Below are 16,422 nucleotides of genomic sequence, written 5' to 3' on the forward strand. Positions count from 1 at the left end.
TTTCAGTATATTGTACCACTCCTTGTGAATATCGTAGGTCAAGGTGCAGTCTTGGTGGCAGGGCAGTGATTAATGGTGTGTGTGTGAGGGCCATAGAGGCCTTGGTGGTTGAGGGTTCTGTCCATGGAGCACGCAGGTTCCTAACAGTCATTGTGGTGGAAAACGGGGCTGTAGCAGTAGAGTGTTGAGGCAAGTGATAAATCTGGCTGTGTTGGTGCCTGCAGAATTGTGTGGTGTGCTGGTTAGTTGTAAATCAAGCAGGAGAAGCCATCTGTGCTGACAAAAGTACCTGAGGATCCTGAAGCTCAGCTCGGTAAGAGGCTTTTGGCGGTGAGCATGTAGATGTTCAAGTCCCTTCTGTAATCCTGGGGTCTGGAGGCCCTCAGTGGTGAGTGGAGCTCACCTGCCCCTTGGCTGTGGAGCTGACTCGGCTCTTGCGTCCCTCTCCGGCACAGCCTGCCTGCCTCCACCAGCTCGCCTTACTTAAGCCTGTACCTATTGCATAAGCCTCTAGGGATATTTACATAAAGTATAATTAAAACTCAGCCATAACCTACCTCCTGCAATGAGGAGAATTAATAGTTGCATGGCATGCGCTCCAGATCAGGGCCTGGAGATCTTGTCTGAGGCATTATTTGCCCTGCTCCCCAAATATTTAACTGGGCTTTGAATTCAGAGTAAGTACTTGGGTAGTTTGGTTTAAACTGGCATTGTAGTCTGTTGAAGTTGCTGCTGTGTCGGTGAACCTTCCTAACATGGCACTGCTTCTGAAATGGAATACATGACCTATCTGACCCCTGAGGTTGATTTAGTGCTTATACATTTTAGGTTCCTGTATTAATCTTTGAAAGAATGTAAATAGCAGCATTTTTTTTTTTCGACTGTAAGGAATAGAAATTTAAAAAGTTGATGCAAATTCAGGTAGATAATGTTAGACAGAAAAGCCTTTTCTCTGAAAAGAAACTTTTCAAGTTTCAGTTCAGCAGTTGCTGTTTTCCTTGTAATCGGCTCTTTCAGAGCTGGGGGAGTGAGGGGTGGAACAAAAGAGGAAATTTTTTCCAGGAATTATTCACTGATTAGAAAACTTTGAAGGATAACGGGGTCAGGTTTCCAAAAGCGTGGAGATGATGCTTAAGGATGCAGAGAGCTGTTGTGTAGGGTGTTCATTCCTGTGCAGCCTGATTTGGCGTCCAGTCCTTGGGAAAATCCTGGCAAGTATCTCAGTAACTTTGAAAGCCTGGCCTGTGGGAGCTATCTGTCTGGTTACCCTTAGTGCTTACTGTTCAGGAACGCTTGGAAATGAACTGATGGCTAAAATTCCTTGCAGAACTCCCTTCAGTGCAACTTGACCCAGTTGAGTCCATGACCTAAAATAGATGTCAGCAACTGTTTTCTAATGATAGGTGTAAAGAGTAAAGATGTGAAATACTACTGTGTAATTATATAAATACACAGTGCAACCCCTTGGTGGGAAGGGATTCACCCAATTTAGCAGAACAGCTATACTTGGGTTACAAATTTGCACATAGGTTTCGCCAGTAGAGCAGTTACAGTCTGGAGCGGGGAAGAGTTCCTTTGAGCATTCATGCAAGGCAGGACTACAGCTGGTGAACTGGGAGGTCTTGTGTTTGGGTTTGAGCTGGGGCTGCCCAGCTGTTGTTGGCTTGGCATTGGGATGCTGTGTCCTCTCTCCTTTCCTGGTCTTTGGGGAGCCTGACATCCAGCAGTGAGGACAGCTCCATGACGCTGCTGCAGCATTGTCCTTTCTTGGAGCTCAAAGTGTAAAGAGTAAAGGCACTCCTTTCGCTGCACACGTGTGGCTTGGCCTTTAAAATGGGGGAGCAGCAACACTCCTGAATCGGCAGCCTTGTTGGAGGAGTTCAGAACAGGGGTTGGACCCTGCAGGTGAGGAGGCTGTGTAGTGAGTCATTCTGAGTTCTTGTAACCCCTGTGAAGATAGTGTAGAAGTATTAAGCTGTTGTTGGGGTGTAAAAGCGACTCCCAGTTTTAAAACTGAGTCAAGTCTGACTTAAATGGAAAAATGAACCTTTCTTAGATTTGCTTCCCGCTTAAAACTTAATGAAGCAAGAACAGCTAGTTCTGTGTCTTGGTTGAGGACTGTTTGCAGAGGTCTGTTTAACTTGAGCTTTGAGCTCTGAGGCCTCCTGGGTCAGGTTTTCATGTTCCTGCTCTGGATACTTTCTTTCCCCATAGTAGCCCCTATACAGCCCAGACACCATCTGAAGTCTTCCCATCAGACTGGTCTCACTGATGGGAATGTCTGTGAAGAATGGGATACTGTGAGCAGCACCACAGAAGTCGGTGATTTTTTGAAGTACTTTTGTAGATTTAGGAGGTTTTTGAGAAGTGCCTGGCCTCGGGGCCAGTCTTCAATAAAAACTTTCTCACCAAAACCTCATGTGACCTTGGTCTTCTCTGGTAAAGTGAAGAGCAGCTTGGCTTTGAAATGGTATCAGTACTGGCTTTTGTAGGAGCCTTGTTACTGCAGCCTGCGTTATGAAACCCTGCTGCCCCTGAATATGAGGAAAAAGTGGGTACAGAGGAATTCATGTCCAGGTTTAATGGTTCATTTAGTTAGGATGATGTGCCTGTCTGAACTCCAACCTTTTGGTGTAGCTCACTAATGGATAGTTTCTATGTGTTTGTTTTTTTTTTTTTCCCTGACAACTTGCTCTCCCTGTTCGTTGTGAAGGCACGGTGTGTTCATTTTGCATATTTTTTTGAGGAATGCTGAACAAGCATTCATGGGAATGCATCCTATCACATCACAACGTCTTCCTTTTACTCTTGCATCTAAGTACTTAAGAATATTTTCTTAGGTCTTATTGATGATTTGAAAGTTTTGTAAAATACTAGAACGCTTTCTCAGTGTTTGCAGCGCTGTGCATCTTCTGTTCTAGTGTGGACAGCAAATGCTTCTTACCTTGAAACACAGGTAAAAATTGGGCGTGTGCTGGGTCCTGTTACTTCTTAATTGTCTCTCATGAGATGAGACCACTTACTCATTTTTGCCTCTTGCTTTTAAGAGAGAGTCATGCAGATTTTTTTCCAAGCTTGTTTTCATCTTCAGTTGTTCTAAAGCATCCCAGAATCTGAAGGAGAGGCATCCTGGGCTGTGAGGGACTACTTGTGGCTGTGTTGTGTTGGTCAGTGTGCTGGTGGTGAGTGAGGAGGAATGTGTGGGGCTGGCTCTTCTGACCAAGGGAGCATTTGAAAGTTACCTCACTGTATACCCATACTGCTGGAAAAAAAAATTCACCATATGTTGAGTGAAGACCTGGATGTTTTCCTGGCTGATGGACAGTGAACCAACTGAAAAGCACCTTTCTGAGTGTTTTGACGTTTCACAGGTTCTGAGTTTCAGCTGGGTCCATCAGTTATTCTCATTTGCCTTCAATGTAACATAGAAATGACTAATTAACTAAGATTTTCTTCTAGGAAAATCTCTAACCCTGTTGAACTCTTCCCTTTCCAAAATCGTGTATAAAGCTAATGAGTCATGTGGCAGGTAGGCAGTAAGTCAGTGATGTTTCAGACTGAGGGGAAAAAAGTCGTTCAAGGCTGAATGTTCTACTTCATTATTTCTCGATGGTGGTGGCTTCTGAGCATCCCCTGTTGGAAGTGTGTGTTCATCCACAGGAGGACAAGGTAGTGGGGGGTGGGGGTTGGTTCTGTGGAGTGGAGGTGTTGCATCTAGGAGTAGTTAGAGCAAACACAGTACCCGATAGAAATGTACATTTTTTCATTGTTCTTCTGAAATGGTCACATTTTGAAGCCCTTTAAACTGCCACATCTGGATTTTTCTGTGGATTGTGTTTTGGACAGGGCTTTCTGACCCATTACTCTTTAGGACAGGTTCTTGTACATGATGAGCTGGTAGATCAGGATTTCCAGTATGGGTTTTGCTGGTTTTGCGGTAGCAGAAGTTTGCACAAACCTGTTTATACAGGCCTTGACAAAACAGTGAACGACAGTCTCAGGAAAGACCCTGGTATGATTTTTCAGCCTCCAGATGACATAAAATTAGTTGGTTGGTTTAAATGTTGAGCCTCCTCTCTGTATGAAGGCATAGGTTGTCCTGGGAGCAGATAATTGAATGATGTGACTGGGCTGTCTCCATTGGATCCAATTAGATGATTTTGGTTTTGTTTTGGTTTGGTTTTTTGAGCACTGTGTCTCTTTGGATTGACCAGAGAGCTTAAAATGTTATTGCCAAGAAGGTAGCATAGAGTACTTGTCATCTCAGATGGGTTTGAACTTTTACATAGACAAGCCAATGCATTTTTTTGTCTTCTGGTTTGAAGTTTCCTTCACTTTTTTTTAATTCCTGGGATTTAATACTTGAGCAAGGATCCCACTCTGAAAGCCCTGGCTTAATTGATGCAACACTCCTGGCTTATATTCTAATAAATCAGGCTACTGAGTTACACCTGCAGTTCCTGAGTTGGAGGTTAGGAAGGAAGAGGGGCTGTTTGGTAGCAAAAGCAGGGAGCAGGAAGGAATCTGAAAGCTTGAGTAGAAGGTGGAGAACTGAAAACATAATTTAGAGCAGACTGAGAGAGATTGTGTGAAAAGAAGGAGTGCTTAGCCTAAGTTATTTGAGTAAGGCTCACTAGTCTGCATTCAGTGGTTTCCTTCAGCATGAAGACTGCACGTGTCGAGGACAGGCATATGATTTATGGGGCTCCATGTGAATTTGGAACGCACTCCAGTTCCACTTGTGCAGACGGCAGTTCCTTGCTGGAAAGGATTCTCTTGTATGTCAGGAAAACCTAGGCATAATTATTTTTGTTTATCAGACATTGATGGTGTGATGGCCATAGGCTGCTTTTTAACAGGGTTTTTTTTCAGTAGTGACTGAAATGAGCGATGCTTTCTTTTCCTCTCTACAGAAACTTCTCAGTGTTGCCAGGCTCTGGTAGTGAGAGGATTCAATGGGTGTGTTCTGAGGGTTAACCGAGGGCGCAGGTCTGTCTTGTGCTTTTTGTGGTGGAACAGTGTCCTAGTGAAAATGAATTGGAGATTTTCTGTTGGTGGAATAATCATAACTAACGCTGCTCTGTCCAGAGGTGGGTGATGAGGTACAATCTGTAGCATTCAAAGCTACTTCAGTTGGCATAAGGATATCTTGTGTTGGCTGGTTGCTTAAGAGAGAGGTTAGGTAAGTGGTTACGTCGATGTGAGCCTTTCAGCAGATGCTCGTTCATGAATGCTTGCTTATGCGTTAGTATTAGTGCATAAGAATTGAAAACCCGCACCAACGGGCTCTGGGGTGGAAGAGCAGCCCTGTCATGTTTCAGAGATTCTGAGCATTGACTGCTGACTTCAGGGGCCACCTCAGGATCCTTCAAGCGGGGGCAGCCTGAGCAGAGCTGCCGTGTAGGTGTTGGTTCTCTCACTGCTGCCTGTCTCGCTCGCTGCCCTGGGCTGCCGATGGTGGTGCTGACTTGTCTGGAGTCTGTGCTGCCACATCACCATGGTTTGGCCCCAGCCTGGCCTGAATTAGCTGCTGAATGAGAGTGGTTGGGGTAGTCCCAATTCCCTTCCTCCCCCGGGGAAGAAGAAAGTGAAATGAGAGAAGACCACCTGTGGGTTGGAAACCAAAACTAAACCAGCTTTAATGAAACAGTAATAATAATAAGGAAATAATAAAATGTATACAAATATACGCAACTCCTCCCTTCACCACTGATGCTGAAGAGCAGGTGCAGGGGAAGGTCCTGGGCTGGTCTCTGCACAGGAGGAATTTGGGCTCAGGAACTGGATTTGGGAATGCACGGATCTGGGACCAGGGACAAAAAGATAGACGATGTCCTCACTAGACCTCAGCCATCAAAGAAGAGGGCTTGACCGTCATGATCCGTCAGTTTTATCTCCAGGATGAGTACATGGGATGGAATCCTCTGTTGGTCAGTTTGGGGTCATCTTTCCTGTTTGCCCCTCCCTGCAGGTGCCACCCTTTTCCTCCCCTTTCCCTTATGGCTCCACCAGCTCGAGGATGGCCTTGGTTTCCATAGGAATAAGTGTTAGCAGTAGCCTTTCTGCATCCCAGTGCCCCATCTCGTCACTGCTAGGGAGAAACCCTGTCTGAAAACACGCAGTTAACTGCCAGAAAGTGAAGTTACTCAGAGGAGGCTGAGCTGAAGTTAGAAACTGATTCCTCTTCAGCTTAAACCAGAACACACCTGAAGAACTCGCGGTGCAGCTTTGTTTGGAAATGTCAGGCTCCTAGACCAGGATGTGGGTGGGAGCGTGCTTTCCTTGGCTCCTGTGACAAAGCAGAGTTGTGTCCATCCCTGTTTACGTTGTATCTATAGCAGGGCTCTGAACCTGGGCTTTGAAATGAAAGGTCCTATAGCTGCTTGTGTCACTATGATAATTGCTTAATGTATGTTGGAAGAAAGACTGTCCTTTAGATAATCCTGCCACAAGTTACTCAACTTCCTATTGTAATTGGAGCCAAATAGCTTTGCGCTCCTCCTCTCCCCCACCCTCTCAGTCTAATCTATTGCCTACAGAGCTGCAGTTGCAGACTGCTCAGCTAGGGCAGCGTGCAGGTACCAACAGCTCCCCTCATGCGTAGGGGTGGTTGGGTTTGTAGCATCACTGAGAGCTTAGCTGAACTAATGGCTTTCTCTTCCCAGAAGAATGATGTTCCAGCTCTTCGTAAGCCTGTGAAATTCAATGAAGTGGTAGCAAATTACACACACACATACACATACACACACACTCTCACACTCTCTCTGAGTTTTCTCCCTTTGTGATGTATTAAATCAGCCCATGAAAGTGTCTAGTAGCTGCCCGACATTTCACAGGATGAGCAGTGACTGGAAACGATGCTGCGGGTCCTCGATGGTTTCTCCAGGGAGGTGGTGGTGACCCCAGGCACCCTGACACTCCCCTGGGTTTTTGGATAGTTTGTAATCCCTGGGTTCCTAGGGCTGGCACTGAAAGATGATCTCTTGGCAGTTCACAGATCTTCGTGGCTTCTGGCTTCTTGTGCTGAAACTCTGTATTTATTGAAGAAACTGTCTTCAGAAATTACAATTCCAGCCTAACAGAGTGATCTCACAACATTAATTATGTTTGAATTGTTGTTTGCACGGTTTATATGTTGTTGCCGTGTACTGGCTCTGAAGTACTTCTCAAATGTGTCTTTTCTCTCTCAAACTTGACTCTGCCCAGGCAGGGCAGGGTGCTGAGGTCCTGCTGAAGGCTTGGTGCAAACACCCACATTTCTCGGGACTTTTTCCTCTTCTTTTCTACCATCTCTTGAAACTGAAATAGTGATGCCAGGAAGATCCCTTAAATAGGTGCAGAAATGTTTGAGGGGCATGGCTGGGGTGGGGTGGCAGTGCTGAAAAGGACGTTTTAAGGTGAAGGAAAGCCAGGCCTTTTGCTAGGATGAGGAATCTGCAGCAGGGGCAGAGCTGTGTGCTTGTCTGGGGGAGCTCCAAAGAGAGCGAGGGCAGTGAGAAAGTCCTTCTCTTCACTCGCCCCTTGGGATGGGTATGTTTAATAGTATTGATGGTGATGTTCTGTGTATGTGGAATTTAAAAAATTAAGTGATGTCAGCTTTGAAATGCAAACTCATTTTCAGTTGTAATTCAATGTTACGGTGTCTGATGTCCTGTTAGCACTCCCTAAAACCTTTAGAGCAGTGTTCCAAGTAGCAGTTGAATGTTGGCACTCAGCGCAACAAGGGACAGACAGTGTGAGCTGTCAGACAAACCCACAGTATCTTCCTGGTGTGTTCCTAACTTGGCATTGCACATCTTGTTAATTATGGAATAAAAATAGTTCCAATATAGATTTCAACTTCACTGGCATGAACTATCTGCCTGATCTCCAGGCCTGTATGAGCTTTAAGGAAGCCAGGGTCCCTCTGTGGATATACTGATGTACCTGGATGTGTTGGAATAGCATTCTCGTAATTGGGAATGGTTGCCTGACACAGAAGAGGAAATCAGGTAGAAATTTATTGGCATAATTAGTGGGAGTTTGGGAGCCCCAGTCCGGGGCTCAGGTCCATGTTACTTGTAGATACCACAAACACAGAGCTGAGAGGATTGTCATTCCTAGCTCAGGCTGGATCTGGAAAATGGTGCTTTAAGGGAATGACTTGATAGTGGTTTTCTCTTTCCAATCAATGGTTTTCGTAAAGGTGGTCCTTCCAGGAGTACTGGTTTGGTGCATATGGAAGGAGAAGGTAGAAGGCGCTGTGTCTACTGTTGCCCATGCATGGAGGAGGAGGGAATGGTGCAGGCACAGCTGCAGCAGGGAGCTGTGTCTGTGTCAGGAACAAGCTGGCTGTGGGTGGGTCTGGGCTGTTCTGGGCAAAGGACTTGCTCTTCTGTAGAGCAGCGTGGGAAAGATTGGGTTAGGCTTGATATCAGAACGGTGTTTCTGACCCTGTATGTCACTGCCCATCCTTCAAGAATCGCTGGTCCCAGGTGTGATGTTGGTGCCTGCTGAGGTGTCTTCACAGCCTCCTGACCTGAGGTGAACTGAGCCATGGTCGCAACACATAAATGCTGATGTCACAGAGTCTCCATAGCTGTGAGTGTGGCTTCTGTGCGGGGAGGAACCGGTGGGTAACTGGATCTGCGGAGCTGCAAGGCTGCCACAGCCCTTGGCAGCGCTTCAGGAAGGGTCCATCGGTGCTGTGGACGAGTGTGAAACACGAAGATGCAATGAGGTACGCTGGTGTTCAGCGCCCACAAAGCTTGTGACTTCTTTGGTTTGTGATTGGACATCGTACCTGGCTGCCGTTGTTTTGGCAGTTAGAATAATGTCTTGAACCCATGTGTTCCTAGTGAGCCTTTCCAAGTATGATGCTTATTAACTGTCCATGGCAGCTCACAAAATAAACCAAAAATAGCAGCGTGACGGGTAACTCTGTTGCTGCTGCGGATCTGATCGGGGAGAGCAGAGCACCTAAATTTTGCCACATGAGCAGTGCGTTAGGTCTTCCAGGAATGCTAATGTGAAATTGGCTTAGGTTTTTTGTTTGTTGGTTTTGTTTTCTACTAAGTTTATTTGTTGTTTGAAAAGTAACATTTGTTTGAGAGGTTGTTGGATTTTTCTTTTTCTTTTTTTTTTTAACAAATGATTATGACCGTGTGCCCCTCACAGGTCTCTGCTCACAGAGCAGCCTGCTTGGTGAGGTGATTTCTTAATCTTCTGTTAGTTGGTAAGGGCTCCAACCCTTCATCCTCTCTAGCCTTGTCTTAATGTGTCAGGAACTGCCTTGATTTACAGATCTGTGAGATGTTCTGACTTGAAAATTCATTGGAACTGGTTTGGGGGGCTGCTGGGGGTACAGCTGCTTTGCTGTTTGCCATATTGATTGCTATGTTTTCCCACCCCACTTATATTTGTGTTGGGGTTTGTTATTACACTCTTACTAAAAATCAAACCAAAACCTAAAAACGGATGCCCAGCGTGTGCGGGAATAATGGAAACAGCTGCCTTTTCTTGCTGTGCTATAAAACCAAGATGAAAATACTATGAAGGAAGATTTTTGTGTGAGACTGTAAATAAGATCTCTGGAAGTATGGGTGCAAACTTGAAGAAGAGCCGAAAGCTGTTAGGAGTTGGAGAGTGGTGGAAAGAACAGCATGCACCAGTGCTACCCAGCTTGCACCCACAGTGTCAGCAGTGGCTGTGATGCACTTGAAGTAATGTTGGCATAATTCCCGTTAAAAAGAGTTTTTGAGGGGATCCAGTAAGCAGGGTGCTCCTATGTAGGGGAGGGAGAGAAGTTCCTTGCAAGTTGATAGAATATTGGCAAATGATGAGTTAACACTAGTTTAGGCTCAGTTGGGGAGAGAATGGCCCGCAGCGTCAAAAAATGAAGGTTTAAATCTTGTGGTGGGACAGCTTGTGGGAGGTTAGTGCTGGACTGGCATGCTGGCCTCTGTCTAGGGATTGTGAGGCATTTCTAGAGCCTGAAGGTTACTGCTTGCCCAAAGCCCCTTGTGATGGTTCGGCAGAATTTGTTGTTCCTGAATGCAGCTGCTTCAGCACAAGAAGTGTTTTGACCCCTTTAGGCCTGTCCAGAAGGGAGGGCTGCTGTTAGGTTTAGTGATGTCCTTGAAAGAGGAAAAAAGGCTGTTAGCACGTAGTAATTTCTTGTGTGTAGTTCTCAGCTGTGTGTGATGAGAAGCCACTAGTGCACAAGGTGGGGTTTTCTGCAGGGCAGTGGGTCAGACAGACAGGAATTGCAATAGGAATAATATTTCTAGCATATTGGCGAGGAAAGGGCCTTCTGGAGTCTCTGGAGGAGACTGAAAGCCCTCAAGTGCTCCTGGAGGTAAGGGTGAGCTTTCCCACAAGGCAGTTTTGCAGCAGAGCCTGTGCCGGTGGGGAGTCCTCAGGCTGGCTGGACGTAGCCTGGAGGGTGGGGTCTGCAAGGATACTACGTTAAGTAGCTCTTCTTGCTTTGTAGGAAAAACACAGGTCACTGGCTTAGGTCGCTAATTTTCTGCTTGTTTAATGTTCAGCTCTCTCACAGTGACAGTTCTCTTATGTTAGGACCATTGTCTGCAATAATCTTGAAATCTTGCTTCTTCAAGCCCTAAGCCCTTACCCTGCTGCGTTAGCTTTGATCTCAGCGTCTTGGCATGCAAGGTGTTGTACCAGTCCCATCCCTCTGAGATGGGAAGTACTGGTCTGCGTTCCTCAAAGCCGCTCTTCCTCCCTTATGCCCACTGTATTCCTGTGTTAATGCTGGGCAGCTGCCGATGGGCTCGGACACCAGGAGCAGCGTTACAGGACATTTATGTGTCAAAAAGGGGGAGCAGTGGCCAGCAGTTCTCTCCCATAGCAGCACTCTGTATGGCTCCCCAAACTCTTGTTAACATTTTTCTGACAGTGGGGCACTTAGTGAATTGGTGGATGGCCTGATATTTTTTTTTTTTTTTTTTTTTTAGTGTAAGCTCTCTTTGTTCTGGTGTTGTGGGGTGCTGTGTGGTAGGACTGAATCTGATGGCAACTTGCTGTTGGAAGGAGAAGGAAAGTGCTGGCAGGGAAGTGTTAGGGGAAAGTGGGGAAAGGTAGAGGAAAGTGGGGCATGGAGTGGGAAGGGCAGAAATGTATGTAATGAGCGTGGCTCGTTTCTGTGGTGTATTTAAGGCACTGCTAGCATTGAACAGAATGTCTAATTATGAATTGGTGTGTTTATCTTAAAATAATAATTACTGAAAATAGAGGGAATTCTGCCTGAGCTTGGGACAGATTCTGAAAGGCAGCTCTGATCTCATTAGAGTGTGAGTCAGGTCTTCTCCTTGTTTGCTCTGGCATGCTGTCAGAAACCCACGGTGTGCTGTGTTGAGTAATTCCTTGAGCTTGTGTTTGGAGTCGATGTGGGCCGCTGGTGGGATGACATTGTTGCTGCCAGTTGGAACACCGACTCGCTGAACTGTTCTGCGTATCGGTAATGGCTGGGGTAGCGCTAAGAGCCAGCTCAGGAGCAGGTGTTTGGGGTTGAATGGCTGGCTGCTCTGGTGTTTCTGCTCTGAACAAACAAATTCCTTGTGCTACCTTAGTTGAAATTTCTTTTAAAATGGAACTGAACGGCTTCTCTGTTCATCCCTCGCCGACTCTCAGACAGGTTTGGCTGCCCAGTCACTGCTGACAGCTTTTTTAACAAGGCAGACAGGCTGCTGGTGATGGAGGTGCTGCAGCCTCTTATGGTAGCTGGTTTTGGTGGTTACCTGTCCATTATGCATGGCATTTGCTCAGTATTTACTCCGAGTTGGCCGCGCTAATAGTTTAAGATTTTGTGAATTGTAATTTTAACAATAAACGGGTTTGGATGAGGAGTGTTTTCTATTGTGATTTCAACTACCTTTTTAGTGAGTTGACCAGGTGATTTTTATGGTTGTGTCCTATAATCTGTGCAATTAAAACATAGATATGGTAGTGTAGTTGAAATATTTTGTGTGGTGTTCTAATATTTTAGATTTAGTGTAAAAATTCAAAAATAGTAAAAGTATTTCTTTAAATTGGCAAACAGGTTGAATCATTTATTCTGGACCAAGAAGATCTTGATAACCCAATACTTAAAACCACATCGGAGTTGTTCTTATCGAGTGCTGCAGAAGGTGCGGACTTGAGGACTGTGGATCCAGAAACACAGGCGAGACTGGAAGCCTTACTGGAGGCAGCAGGTATGTACTTTGAACAGGTTTTTTTCTGAATCAAACTTGTAAACAGATTTGGCAACCTTTAAGTTTTGACTCTAGTGAAATGTACGCAAGGCTGGAGGTTCACCATGTTGATGGGGAGCAGAACACAGAAAACAAGCTCATAGTTCCTACAAGTGTGGAGAGTTTCTTGGTCTGCTCTGTCTGTATATACAAAGTTAGAAAAGTTAATTAGAATTCTGTGGTATTTCTTTGCCCAGGTGAGTCTCCCTGTGTTACCAGTGGGAAGATTGAAGGGGAGAGAATGGAGAGAATCCATTCTCAAATGGCTTTTCTTTTTCCCTGCTGCTTTGGTCGGTATTCATTAATTTAAAGGTGAAACACTTGGTTTTCTGTTTTGCTTTTCACAAAAATACTTTTCCATTCTGTAGTTGTGACTGTTGGAAAATCCACTTTTAATGTTCCTGGTTTGGTGCCAGGCAGGGTGCAGTGAGGGCCGCTGTGTGTGAAACTGTTGTAGGGAAAGCTTGTTTAAGTCTTCCTCAAGTTTATGATTCTGGTGTTTGCAATGGATTTGAAAATTAATCATCAGTTTCAAAATTCCAGAGGCAAAAAGATGTAAGAAAACCTGCTTTGAAACAAGTCCTGTGTGATGGCTACAGGAGCACACTCAGACTGATAGGAGTGCACTGAAACTGGACTTCAGCTTTGAATGCCATTAAGAGCTGGCTAAGATAGCATTTATGGCAGGATGTGAAGCTCTGTATGGTCTGAAAGGAGAACTTCCTTCTGAGGAAGCAGAGGGGAAAGGGTTCAGCCAGAGTGCTTTTTGCATTTTGAATTTGGAGAAAACTCCACTGTACTGCAGCGCACAGCTTCTGTCAGCAGGAAGCTGCAGCTGCGTGGATAAAGGTGGTCCCTAAGATTGTTCTTACCTGTTCTGACTTTTAGGGACCAAACTTGGCTTTGTAGGGAGGATAGATGATTTCTAGGGTACTTGGGACACTAAGGGAATTCCAGTCATCTGATCTCTTTTGAAGCACTTCTGAAAATAGATCAGTTTCAGTTTCTCTCACCTACCTGATGACTGGTGTGTCCTGAAACCTGTTGCTGACTTTATAAATTGTGCATGGAGATGTCTGACGGCTCATGTTATGAGGGCAGCCAGTCCTGAGGGATATGCTTGCATCCATGGCTGCAGCGTTCAAAATGATCCCACAGTATTTATCAACTCAAGGAGGTACCCTTTCTCCCTGTAATGCCTGAGAATGCTGTCTTTAGATTTCTGAGCAGTAGTTGGCTGCTTGTCCCCAGGATGAGATGATTTTTTTTTTTTTAATCTGAGTTTTCCATGCTTTGATTCCATGAGTGCTTGGAGTAGGGATGTAGAAAATGGGTAGAAGCAGGAGGAAACTGGGAATAAGAGCAAATTAAAAAAAAATTGTGCTTTTGTTTGGGGGCTCCATTTCCCTCTAAAACGACTGGACAAAATTAGTGCTACCTGATGTATATGTGAGATCAAAAGACTGAAAAACTCTGAAGAAAGCCTTCTAGTTCAGCTGTTCTTGTCTTTCCCACTGTGAATTGGAATACTGACGATGTATGAGGCTGACCTGAAGGAGATGCTGTGAATCTGGAGGTTTAGTAGTAAAAGCCGTAATTTGAAAGTGATTGTAAAAGAAGCTGATGTTCCTGGGAGGTCTTATAATGTCTTCCCTGAATTTCTGTGGCTAGTTTGGCTGCAAATACCCTTCCTAACCATAAGGGAGCTTCTGGGTTTCTGTTACAGCAACAAACAAAGTGGTCTGGTCTTGAGACTTTGTATTGTTTTGCAGTTGGGCAAAAGCAGCTGATTTCTCCTGTTACTTCGTCACATTTCAGTCCCCAGCCTTAAGAAGAATTTGCAATAGTAGATGGCAGGATTATTGCTTGAACAAGTAGTTCAGCTGCGGCCTTGTCTGGTGTTGTTTCCAGAGTAGCCTGGCCTTTGTTGTGGCGATCCTCTCCTGCGAGAGGCTTGACCCTAGCTTAGAACCTAGAGGAAAACTGGTCTTGTACTTCGTGCCTTGGATTCCTTAGGGTTTCTTCAGGGTGCATGGCTGTATCATTAGGATCTTAATGAGGATGACTTGCAGAACTAGTTCTGCTCATTTCTCATGAATCCTTTTATGTTCAGGTCTCACCTGGACACACTGTTTATTAATTCTGGAAGGTAAGTTCTAGCAACTGCAGCCAGACAGGATGCTCTTCAAATAACACAGAAGTGCTTTACAGCCGTTGCACTCTGTAAGATCTGGGAGAGTTTTGTTTTGGTTTTAGGTAGCTGTCCTTGTCTGAGAGCCGGTTTGGCTGCATCTGCAAGCCTAGAGGCGAGAAGTCAGTTGAACTTCTTAAAAATGTTTCTATACCCATTGTAAGTCTGTTGGGTATTTTTTTAACAGTTCATTTTTTTTATTGTTTCCAAGCAGATTTAAAATATTTTGTGGTTTTGAATGATGAGTGTGATGACCTGAAGTAGAATTTGTAGCAAAAGGTTTGTGCCTTGATGCCCTCTATATGGCAGCAAGGCTATGTGTGTGTCTGTAGACCTGGGGCCTGGAGGAAAGCTGGAGAAGGGCCCTTGATCAGGGAGTGCAGGAATAGGGGATAGGACAAGGGGAACGGTTTTCAGCTGAAAGAGGGGAGATTGAGATGAGATCTTAGGGAGAAATGTTTTCCTGTGAGGGTGGAGAGGCCCTGACCCAATTTGCCTGGAGCAGTGGTGGCTGCCCCATCCCTGGAGGTGTTCAAGGCCAGGTTGGATGGGGCCTGGAGCCCCTGATCCAGTGGGAGGTGTCTCTGCCTGTGGCAGGGGGTGGAACTGGATGGGCTTTGAGGTCCCTTCCAACCCCAACCATCCCATGGTTCTGAGTGCACACAAACAGCGGTTGAATTCCTGAAGTGAAGGGCACTCTGAAAGCCTTGCTGGTGAGCTGTAGGCTGAACAACCATACTGCCTTTTGTAACCTGTTCAGGCAAAGCGCAGACACTTTATTAATGAACAACTATTGTTAAACCACTGTCAGTGATTTTATTATTTCACAAAAAAGCTAGTTTTGCATTGCGAAGGCTCAGAGGCTTCGCTGATCTATGAAGATCATAAATATGAGTTGTTTTCATCTTCTGAAATTGAAGATAAACTAAAACAATTGGATCCTGTTCTTTGGGAAGTTGTCCTAGAGAAACCCAGTCTTTTGCATACTTTTGTTCAGTTTTACCCTTAGTAGCAAAGAAGGAATTTATAGGTAAAATGACCTGTTGAAAGAGAACCATCCTGTTTGCAGTTGTTTGTTTGACTGACAGTCAAACAGTCTTAGCACCCTGGCACTGCATTCATGTTCAGCACTAGAAACACGCAGCTCTGCTGTTAATGAGGGTGCTGCTTATTTCTTAAGATAATATTCCAGCTCTGGAGAATCTTGGTTCTTTGCAGACCTTCACTAAGGCTGGCTGTTGAATTCCCTTACAAAGGGTGATGGTTGGCTGCTGGAGGCCAAGTGCTCTGTAGCTGTGAATGAATGCTTAGAGCATTTGTAGCTCTTGCTCTTGGCAGGTTCCTCTGTGGGTTCCTCCACACAGGTTCCTAAAAAGACAAACTCTCCTCCAGAGAGCTGAGGAAAGTTTGACAAGTTAAGGCCTTTTCACTTTCTGGTCCCGCCTTTCACAGGCCTTGGGAAGGGAAAATTACCTGCTTACATAGTGCAGTCCTTGTTCTGGAGCACAGGTTGTTTTTCAGAGAGAGTGAAGCATCTGGTCGGATAAGAACCCCAGATGCCCATTTGGTGTGTTCTGCACCCAAAATGCAGAATTCCCCAGGAAGCTGGAAAAAGTCACTCTGTCAATCCCTGCCATTAGTCTCCTGTTTGTAGGGGTTCAGCATGCTTTTGCTGTGTTTTCTGAGAGATGAGGTAGATCATTACTGAACTGATTTGTAAGCGGAAGAAACAGCTTGGCTGCCTGTGTCCTTACCAGCAAGTCCTGTGAGCTCGTCCATTCTCACTCTGGTGAAGCACTGTGAGAGTGAAGCTTCAAAGAGAGATGGCAGAAGAAAGTGGTAAGGAAACTTTGTCCAGCACTGGAGCACGCGATGTTCTTCTGGAGTATCTAGGGAGGAGTGTGCTTGCCAGTGAGCTTTTCACAAGTCCTGCTTCTGTGAGAGAAACCAGGGTGTTTTGGAGAGGTCCCGCGTTCAGCCAAGGTTTTCCCTAGTGAA

At 45.4% G+C, this 16,422-nt stretch overlaps 1 protein-coding gene across 16 annotated transcripts in view; it reads left to right on the plus strand.

Moving 5' to 3' along the window:
- Nucleotides 1–16,422, plus strand: part of ANKHD1 (ankyrin repeat and KH domain containing 1) — a 119,365-nt gene that overhangs the window by 3,273 nt on the left and 99,670 nt on the right. For all 16 annotated transcript variants that reach the window (XM_069869584.1, XM_069869590.1, XM_069869582.1 and 13 more), the window contains exon 2: nucleotides 12,041–12,194. In XM_069869584.1, the coding sequence (XP_069725685.1) occupies nucleotides 12,041–12,194 (154 nt within the window). The remainder of the gene's footprint in view (nucleotides 1–12,040; nucleotides 12,195–16,422) is intronic.

This window comes from Phaenicophaeus curvirostris, chromosome 15, assembly GCF_032191515.1.
Source record: "Phaenicophaeus curvirostris isolate KB17595 chromosome 15, BPBGC_Pcur_1.0, whole genome shotgun sequence".
Classification (NCBI taxonomy): Eukaryota; Metazoa; Chordata; class Aves; order Cuculiformes; family Cuculidae; genus Phaenicophaeus; species Phaenicophaeus curvirostris.